The sequence below is a fragment of the Hordeum vulgare genome, chromosome 6H (genome assembly GCF_904849725.1).
Source record: "Hordeum vulgare subsp. vulgare chromosome 6H, MorexV3_pseudomolecules_assembly, whole genome shotgun sequence".
Taxonomy (NCBI): domain Eukaryota; kingdom Viridiplantae; phylum Streptophyta; class Magnoliopsida; order Poales; family Poaceae; genus Hordeum; species Hordeum vulgare.
This window is the reverse complement of record NC_058523.1, coordinates 297,724,412-297,734,619: the sequence shown is the minus strand read 5'-3', so window position 1 is coordinate 297,734,619 and position 10,208 is coordinate 297,724,412. Positions and strand designations below refer to the sequence as shown.

At 42.3% G+C, this 10,208-nt stretch overlaps 1 protein-coding gene across 2 annotated transcripts; it reads right to left on the bottom strand.

Annotated features, from left to right (window-relative positions):
- LOC123404631 (acyl carrier protein 1, chloroplastic-like) lies at window positions 1-5,141 on the bottom strand. Of its 2 annotated transcripts, XM_045098572.1 has the most exons (5): window positions 4,968-5,141; window positions 4,655-4,777; window positions 3,616-3,668; window positions 3,093-3,192; window positions 1-89 (listed from the first exon to the last, which is right to left on the bottom strand). In XM_045098572.1, the coding sequence occupies exons 1-4, from the start codon at window positions 5,139-5,141 to the stop codon at window positions 3,105-3,107; spliced, it is 438 nt and encodes a 145-aa protein (XP_044954507.1). In that variant the 3' UTR covers window positions 1-89; window positions 3,093-3,104. The 2 variants fall into 2 exon arrangements, 1 of the variants encoding a protein (XP_044954507.1); XR_006611873.1 differs by lacking the exons at window positions 4,655-4,777; window positions 4,968-5,141 and adding an exon at window positions 4,265-4,304.
- Window positions 5,142-10,208: the final 5,067 nt, after the last annotated feature.

The window sequence follows — 10,208 nt, the reverse complement described above, 5'->3', positions numbered from 1 at the left end:
TGGAGCAGCTAGTGACCGTTATCCGCGTGAGCAAGAAAAGTTGCCCTTTGGCGCAAATCCGCTCTTGGGAGGAATCGAACCAGGGGCAGCTGCACAGAGAGGAGAATAAAATAAATCTTAGGAGCAATGTGATTCAACAAACATTATTAAGAGCTATAAATCTCAATCAAGCAGGAGCCTTCAACTGTAGAAGCAGAGCGAGTAAACTCGCACGTACTTTTAAAGAAATATGAAGAAGAGAATGGCTTGAAGATAAAAGTAATTGGGGCATTAATATATGGCACTGCAATCTTTACTTCATCGGGGCACTGCTTGCTCGAGCCAGATTGCAAAAACAAAGCTACTCAACATGACAACAATACACCCAATTTTTAAAAGTTTTCAGTTTGGCAAGTGGCAACAACGAGAGCAGACAGCCAAACAAGTTACTACTCTAGTTATTAACAAGCACGTCAACAGCGAGCTAGCTTAATGAATGTGTCAAACAAGAAACGTCGGAAGGACCTGACCACTCCTCTCCTCTCTTGTGTGAAGGAAGAAAATTTCAGTTCCCTCGCACCAAATCCCCAAGTACAAAATCTGAAACACATCACAATGGAAAAAACAGTCTGGACATTGAATAGTAGCAGATCTAGTAACTACTCGAGAGGGTGCAGTTCAGTAAAATTCACCAACGCTAAATCTCCACTTCACGAGGTACTTTGCAGATCGACGACCAATTCAGTCACATAGTTGCAAGAATCTAATATGCATCGCTGCATCTATCTTCTCTGTCTCCGACAGCCTGCACCAGATCTAGAAGGAGAGGTACAGGGGCAAGCTCAAACCAAATCCAATTTTTATTGACCCTAACTAAATGTACTGCTGATTGTATAATTGTACTGCGTTCTACTACTAGCTTAACCCAGAAAACCAACTCTGGAAAACTGCTTAATCAGACACAACTCTACCCATGATTAAATAAACTGAAGTACAGAAAGAAGCAATGTCGGAGTTGGTGTGACGGTACGAGTTCCTCTAATTAACGTGTGTGTGTGTGTCGTCTGTTGTCTGAAATTCAGAACTTGAACACTAGTCATATTTGGGGTAAGACATGTTTGTGATTCAGAAGTTAATGGCCCCAGGAAGGGCATATACAGCAGAGTTAGCTGTTGTGAACAAAATATTTATGTGATTCAGAAGTTATATCAATGATTCAGAAATTAATGGCGCCGAAAACGGGTATATACAGCAGAATTTGCAGTTGAAAACATGGTATAGAAGCAACGTTGCTGGCCAAAATGCAAAGCACGATAGAGGTAACAGGATAAATAAAGACCATGGATGATGAGAAGTCTATCACGGCAGGATTCTACAGAACCTGACTAACCTTAAGTTGCATTTGCACAATTCGAAGGAACTTCTTGATCAGACACAACGACGAAACTGAAACTAACTTAGCCCAGCAACCAGCTCTCCAAAAACTGCTTGATGAGACACAATTCTACTCCCTCCGTTTTAAATATAAGATATTTTAGAGATTCAATTATAAACTACGTATGGATATATATAGACATATTTTGGAATGTAGATTCCCGCCTCATTTTACTCCGTATGTAGTTCATAGTAAAATCTGTAAAAGGTCTTATATTTAGAAACGGAGGGAGTTGGACCCAAACTGCCTAGTAACTTGGAGAAAAATAGCAGAACAACTGATAAAGTCCTGAAACTTAGCCCACCTACCAACATTTCTGTCATAAACTGAAATTTAACCGAGGTGACTTCATCAGTCGAAACTGAAAAGGCGGGACTATCAAAGAGTTTCTGTAAAGCTGATCTTGTATCTATATGACAATCGTCCTACATCATCCACGGTGTAAAAACACAACATGCAGTTAAGCAATCATGCACAGAATGGTGAGCAGAACAGACAATCTGCAGATCAAACCCTTCACAGTATCATCCAGTTTGCTACACCTTAACGACCAGAAAAAAAATGATCACCCTAAGTTCACGAGTCCAAACCGAAAGGAGAATACCAAAGACTTCCAGTTAGCAATTTGGCATGGTCCTATATGACAATTGCGCTGCATAATCCATGTTGCGAAACACATAATTTGCAGATGGTATGGTAAGGATGACCCGGAAAAAAAACTGGAGTACACAAAGAATCTGCAGATTAAACAATCACAAGATCATCTACAAACTCAACTTGGTAGGAGTACATCTTAACATATAACAAGAATAAAAAAATCATAGAGCATGTTTGGGGCATCCTTGTATGCCTGTATAAGATGATTCAGAGTAAAAAATGGAAGTTAAGCGAGCCATCTAGGAGTATATCATAACAGAAGAACAACGAAATTATCACTGCAGTGAGTTTGTGGCATCCGGTCCTGTGCCTCATCATCAAACAAAAAAGCTTTTCAAACAGAATCCTAACAACTAAACAACATTCCTTATATGATTCAGAGTAGAAATTGGAATTGAATTGGGCCATCTAAAGAGTAACTGATCATGCAAGAACAAAATTAGCACAAGCAGCAACAAAAGTTTAGAAACAGTTGGAACAGATCAGCAATGAGATGATCCATCATAATCGCACCACAGATAACTCAAGTCGTAGTGAATAAGCTAGGCAAGAAGAAAATTCATTAAGGAACAGAGCAACGAGAAGATCATCCAAATTCGCACCAAAATTCATTCAAGTCGTACTGGATAATCTAGGCAACAACCATTTGGTGCCACAAAATGTGATCAGCAGTAGTAGAATGCAGTACAGTTATACAAACAAACCCTTTTCCAACTCAGCTATGGAGGTCACCGGGGAAGAGAGAGGAGGGGCTGGTGGTGTGGAATTTGGTGCTAGTGTACAGTTATACAAATAAATGTGATGTGCACATTTTATTGAATATGTGATTAGGGCCAAAGCAAGTGACATATTTTTCGGAGAATGGGAGAGGCCAAAGAAAGTGAGTACTGCTTTAGTTTTATTGGCGGTTCAACATTCCCATTTGTGAGCATTAATTATATTATACTGTCATGAACATGGGGGTGCTTTAGACGATGTGCATGGCAGCAGCCGGGGGAATAGAGGAGTGGAGATGGCTCACCATGGGGGTGCTTTAGACGATGCAGTGCACTGCCGTCATGCCATGGAAAGAGCAGGGAGACGTCGCCTCATCGAAGAGGGCGGGAGAGCATAGGCGATGGCTGAGTAATGAAAGGTATTATGAGCATCAGGACAGGTTTGAAGAACATAACTCCGAATGTATTTTGAAAGTGCTAAGCCAAACAATCAGTAGCAGCTAACAAGTCGGTACTTTGTGAAATTTCTGACGAACTCGGAATAAAACATATGTCCAGAACTACCCATCCTTTGCTTTCTTCGAGGCTACAGTCCAGTTGTACACTTGAACCCCACATTTAAACTACCAGTATATGATGAACAGAACGAATGTCACATGGTCAAAGATAGATCTGTCTTCAATAGCATGCAGGTTCCTAGTAACTATCTTAGTTGATTTTAACTTAGAGGGAGAAAAAATGGAAGGACTCTATATATATCATCAGTTCTTTTATAAATGAGCAGGTATATAAGCAAATGAAAACATGTAGAGCAGAGTATAGTTTAACCTGTAAAATGAGCAGGTATATAACCATCCATTCTTTTGCCTTGTCGAATAATGCTGCCATAGGAAAAGAAGATAAGATTATTGACAACAAATGAACAAATGCACATTTACAGTATTACATGGAAAATAAAGTAAACATCATAAGGGCATGTAAAGAAATTACAGGGCACAAAGGTCAAATGTCACAAGGGCATATAGCTGCTTGACTTCTACATTTCGTGGCCTTTAACAGGGTACTTGGTTGGATGTTCAGTAAACTTACTACGATTAGTAACCACTTTGAAGGTAGCACGACTAGTCTGTGAGACTGTAGTAACCGAACCACCTACCATGAATTCAGCAGTTAGAAATGGTAGCATGTAGAAAGCCAAACCAATTATGGTGCTGGAGAATGTAGCATCAGGATGTATTACAGGACCATAGCAGGCCAAAAAATCATGTGGTAGGAGCAAAGAACCTATTGCAAGAACAGAGATAAATCGGGTTGTAGTAACACATGCAATATAGATTATTTCTTTCGGGCATGGAGTTTTTGCGCAAGAGATTAAATGCTCCCTCATGTGCTATACAATCAAAACAAATAGTCCTAAAAAAGGAAATTCATAATTATTCACGATGTGTTCTATTAAACTGCAGAATGAGTGACTCACCGTCGCTGGTCGATCGGATGCTGAGGGTCGTGTACGTTGCAGGCTTGGAGCTTGGAGGCGTTGTGGAGCGCTTTTTAACAGGCTGAGGCAATTCGAGCGAGACAGAACCAACCAAAGCGACACCGTGTCGAGCCTCAGCTCACTGCACACACAATTTCTTTTATTCTCTGCAGTTGGATGTACAAAAACAAATGTAAGACTGAGCTCAATACACACATGCTATTTTTGGACATGCATCTATGCAGCCTTCAGTCCACTGGCCAACAAGGTTGGCATCTTGCCACAAACAGTGCATCAATACTATCAAATCCATCGTCTATCACTGTGTAATAACCTGATGGATGTGGAATCATCATGAGCAGTTAACTTAGGCAAGGGGAGGGGATATACCGTGTCAAGGGAATCTGCGCCGAGGTCGGCAAACTTTGTGTCCCCGTTGACGAGGGTGTCTTGGGCGACGGCCAGCTGCTTCTTGACGATCCCACACACCTTGTCAATGGTGTCTTGCTTGGCCTGTACGTCAAAGGAAGGATTTGCAAATTCAATGCACATCTTGAGTGACACATCGCCACCATCGTCGTCAGACAAACAAATACTCGTTGAGAGCATTGACCATGAATTTTGCTAGGAGATGCTCGTTGGAGCATTGAGCGTGAAGATTGAAGAAGACGGTGTAGAATGGAGGAATGTGTGTGCGGTGTACCGAGCAGGCCAGGTTGAGGAGGCGCTTGGGCGGAGCCGGCCGGATCGAGATCGACGGGAAGCTCTGCCTCGAGAAGCACGCCGCGCACCGCCGCCGGCTGCTGCTGCTGCTTACCTGGACCCAATGCGCGGAGAACACGACCGATACGGACATGGCGACGAAGGGGGCGGACATGGCGGGGGAATGAGGCACGATGGAGGTGGGTGCTAAGGGAGGAATGAGGCTAGCCGGAAGTGCGGAGTGATCTACCCTAGGTCGCCAGCCCCCCTTGGGCCATGGGGACGAGCGGGAGAGGGAGAGAGGGGGAGGAGAAGGGAAGGAGACTAACCCAGGGGCCGCGCGGGGAGGTACCCGACGCCGTCGAGGAGCTCGTCCGACGAGGCTCGCCGCCGTCGAGGAGCTCGTCCGACGAGGCTCGCCGCCGACGAGTCGGCCGCCGCTCGGAGGGAGAGCAGGAGAAGGGGAGGGATACGGGGGAGAGCGAGCTCGACTTGGTCGATACGGGCACAGGGGCCGCGCGGGGACTGGTATGGGGATTTTAGCCGGGGTGATAGCAATGGCGCATCCTCAGGGCTGCGCCATTAGTAATTTTTTTTATAGTAATGGCGCATCCCTAGGCGGTGCGCCATTAGTAATTTTTTGTTGTTGTTTTCTTTAAAAACAAAACATTCAATATATTCATGAATTTAAAAAGTGCCCATGAAATTTAAAAATATTCATGAGTTTAAAAAATATTAACAAATTCAATACTTTTTGTGAGTTAGAAATTCAATACCATAATAAACATAAATAAATATTCATGAGGACACTAGAACAGAAGAAATATCATTTCAATATATCAAAATACAATCGAGAAATGAAGGCTATAATTTAAATACAATCGATATTAGCTAGCTATCTGTTCACAATCTTCTTGTCCTTATTTTTCGTAAATGGAGTTCTTCTCTTGGACGGACGTCCTTTAGGTAGGGTGGTCCTGCTTCTTCTTGTGGTGTATGATGGTACTTCATCGTCGTCGTCATGTTCCATCTTGGTCATCGTACTTGTCGAAGTTTTGCGCATTGATGAAATCCAGCTGGTGGTGCGCCATTAGTAGTTTTGTAAAAAAAAATAGTAGTGGCGCACCACCTACAAATGCGCCATTAGTAACCCTGATTACTAATGGCGCACCAGCTGGTGGTGTGCCATTAGTAGTTTTGCAAAGAAAATATAGTAGTGGCGCACTGGGTGAGTGGTGCGCCATTACTAGTTAAACTAGTAATGGCGCACTCTGCCCCGGTGCGCCATTAGTACTTTTGCAAAAAAAAATTATAGTAGTGGCGCACCGAGTGTGTGGTGCGCCATTAGTGTCCATCACACTAATGGCACACCTGCACATGGTGCACCACTGCTATATAGTAGTGGCACACTACTTGTCTGGTGCGCCATTAGTGTCTATATCATCTATAGCCCTTTTCCTAGTAGTGATACCACCATGTTTGAAATAGATCGAGCGTGAAACTGCTAATTCCTCACCAGAATCATCAAATGCTTCTGTTGCCACAAATTCTTCAACTGTCCATGTGGTATCAACTTCTTCAGTTGAAGAAACCACAAATGCTACTGACAAAAATACAGGGCTGAAGGAATTGTATGTGACAGACATATACAAAAGTCTCAAAGGGCATCAAACCCTTTGCGACGTGATCAAAAAGCAGATTTTGAACAGGAACCCGAGGAAAGAAGGAATTTCCTTCGAGATGAAATTGAATGCTGATGGATCATACTGGAAACCTGAGAAGTACCCCAAAACCTCGTGGGTTGCTGCTAAAGGTCCTCCTGTCGTTCTCTCCACTCTAACAGACTTTGCATGTGAATTGTCCTATCCCTCAGATGAGTCATTTGAATCCAACTATAAACTATTCAAAAATCAATCTAGTGAAGTATTTTCTCGATATGATGAAACTAACTGCAGGAATGGACCACCCCTGAGGAAAATCTGGGTTCGCAAAAGTTGCTTGGAAAATCTTCAGGTGAATGTCCTCACGACGCCACCTGTGAAGAACCAGAAACCCAGATCAATTTCCTCAGGTGGACCAAAGTCTTCATGAGGATCAAAATCCTTAAATGGTCAATGCTATACTCGTACTCGCGCTAATGCTTGTGATATGCAGGGAAATTACAGTGGACATGAATATGAGCATTATTCCTCAAATCATTATGTTCATAAGTCCTCAAAGAATTTCTCTGCCTATTCATTTGAATACTCTGACCCCCTAATGTGAAAAGAAGTGCTTTAGACTCTGTGCCTCCATTCTCAAATGGTGATCGCAAGATGATGAACTCTTTGTCACCCCTTCAGATGTGGGTGGTGAAGAAATTGAACTAATCACTTCTACAGGTCAGGTCTCCAGATGAAAGTCATCATGTGAAGAATTTTCTGGAGAGCTGAGGAACATGCTTGATTGGACGCAAGCTAAAATTGATGAAATGATAACATTTCACACGTCCTCAAATTTATTGTTTATGACAAAATTCTTATCTGGTGAAATTGATATCATATTATTCAAGTCTGAAGCATATGAGATGGTAAGCTGTACTAATTCATCTTCAAGATGACAAACCCAAGAATATAGAATGGGTTCGTGACAGTGGCTGCACTAATCACATGACTGGTGATAAAAGCTTGTTGATGAATATGCCACTAACTCCATCATCACTAAAGCAAATCACTTATGTTAGTAAAGTTGAAAGCAAGGTATTGGGACTTGGCAAAGTGGCTATCTCCAAGGACAGGCACATGGAAAAATCATGCGTGTCGAATCCCTTGGGTTTAACCTCATGTGAGTCTCAATGCTTTTTGATCTTGATATGGTCATCATCTTCAGAAATATAGATGCGTAGTCATCATGGAATCTGACAAATACAAAGTCTTCGAAGTCTTTAGGAGACGATATTTGTACATTGTTGTTTTTTCCACAGGTCCTCAACCAGCGACATGCCTACTAGAAAAAAAATCTGAGAAGGCTGGCTATGGCATCGAAGACTTGGTCAAGCAGGCATGAGGAATTTGCACACGCTGGTGAAGAAGAAGCATGTCATTGGCATCGAATCAGTCAAATTCATCAAGGACCATCTCTGCGGTGTTTGTGAGTGTGGAAAATAACCAGATCCAAGCACCCCTCGAAGACTATCATGACTACCACTCGCCCGTTTGACTTGTTTCACATGGATCTATTTGGAACTACGCATTATGCCACTCTAACCAATGCAACATATTTATATGGCTTTTTCATCGTTGATGACTATTCTCGCTATACTTGGGTACACATCATTCTGTATAAAACTGAAGTGCTGGAAGTCTTCAAACGGTTTTCCTCAAGGGCCTCGACGAACTTCGGCGTCAAGATCAAACACATGAGGAGTGCTAATGGGACAGAATTCAAAAACACTGGTCTTGATGATTATCTTGATGAACTTGGTGTTACTCACGAATTATCTGCTCCTTATACTTGTCAATAGAATGGCGTCGTTGAACGCAAGAACAGAACTCTGGGTGAAATGGCATGGACTCTGCTTGAAGAATATCAGACTCCTCGTCATTTCTAGCCTGAAGTAATCAACACTGCTTGCCATATCATCAACAGGGTATATCTTCACAAATTCCTCAAGAAAACCTCATATGACCTCCTCACTGACAAGAAACCCAATGTAAGTTATTTGAAAGTCGTCGGTGCAAAATGCTGGATTAGAGATCCTCACCATAGCTCAAAGATTGCACCTGAAGCACATGAGGGTTTTATGCTTGATTATGGAAAAGACTCGCACACCTATAGAGTCTTCAACATCTATCACAACAAGGTTGTTGAAACTGTAGATGTGCGGTTCAATGAAACAAATGGCTCACAAAGAGAGCAACTACCTCCTATCCCAGATAAATTACCTCCTGAGGAAGCCATCAAGCTCAAGGCAACTAAGGATATCATTCCTACTGAGGAACAAGCCCGTGTTGAAGAAGTCGTCCCCAACACTGTGGAATTTCGAACTGGTGCACCTAAGGAAAATGCTACTAATCAAATTCCTCAGCCCAATCAAAGTCATCAACCAGCTCATCCCAGGATTGCAAATGAATTAGAACTTGACAAAATCCTCGATCACATCAATGCGCCAGGTCCTCTCACTCGCTCAAAATCTTCACATTTAGTTAAATTTTGTGGGCATTCCTTGTTTCTGTCTATCACAGAACCCTCAAAAGTTGATGAAGCCTTCATGGAACCTGAGTGGATTCAAGCCATACAAGATGAACTTCTTCAGGTCAAGCTAAATGACGTGTGGGAACTCGTCAAATGACCAGATCCTCGCAAGCACAATATCACCGGCACCAAGTGGATCTACCGAAACAAGCAAGATGAGGATGGTCAGGTCGTGAGGAATATGGCACGACTTGTATCCCAAGTCTACACATAGGTTGAAGGAATTGACTTCGATGAAACTTTTGCACTTGTTGCTAGACTTGAAGCTATTCGAATATTACTTGCTTATGCTAATCATCATAGTATTACTCTATATCAAATGGATGTGAAAAGTGCATTCCTCAATGGTAAGCTTGAGGAAGAAGTATATGTTGCTCAGCCCCTGGTTTTGAAGATCCGAAGCATCCAAACAAAGTCTTCAGACTCAAAAAGGCACTCTATAGCCTCAAGCAAGCCCCTCGGGCATGCTATGATACATTGAAGGAATTCCTCATGAAGAGAGGCTTCAAACCTGGTTCACTTGATCCTACTCTTTTCACAAAATCCTATGACAATGAACTATTTGTGTGCCAAATATATGTCGACGTCATTATTTTTGTTTGTACTGACAAACGTTACAGTGATGAATTTACCTACATCATGAGTGAAGAATATAAAATGTCTATGATGGGGGAGTTGAAATTCTTCTTAGGTCCGGAAATTCGTCAATAACGCAATGGTATCTTCATATCTCGGGAGAAATACATCATGGACGTTCTGAGAAAGTTCAACATGCATTAGTGCAAAGGCGTCAAGATTCCTATGCCTACCAACGGCCACGTGTGTACTGATGAAACCGGTAAAGATTCCGATCAGCAGTTATATCCCTCTATGATTGGATCTTTATTGTATCTATGTGCATCTAGGCCAGATATAATGCTTAGTGTTTGCATATGTGCTTGTTTTCAAGCAAAACCAAAGGAATCTAACCATAATGCCGTGAAACATATTCTTCGATACTTAGCTCACA

Coding starts and splice junctions, on each gene's coding strand:
- LOC123404631 (XM_045098572.1), bottom strand. CDS start 5,141: ATGTCCGCCCCCTTCGTCGCCATGTCCGTATCGGTCGTGTTCTCCGCG. Junction 4,778..4,967: donor TCCTCAACCTGGCCTGCTCG/GTACACCGCACA, acceptor TTTGACGTACAG/GCCAAGCAAGACACCATTGA. Junction 3,669..4,654: donor GCGCAGATTCCCTTGACACG/GTATATCCCCTC, acceptor TTCCTATGGCAG/CATTATTCGACAAGGCAAAA.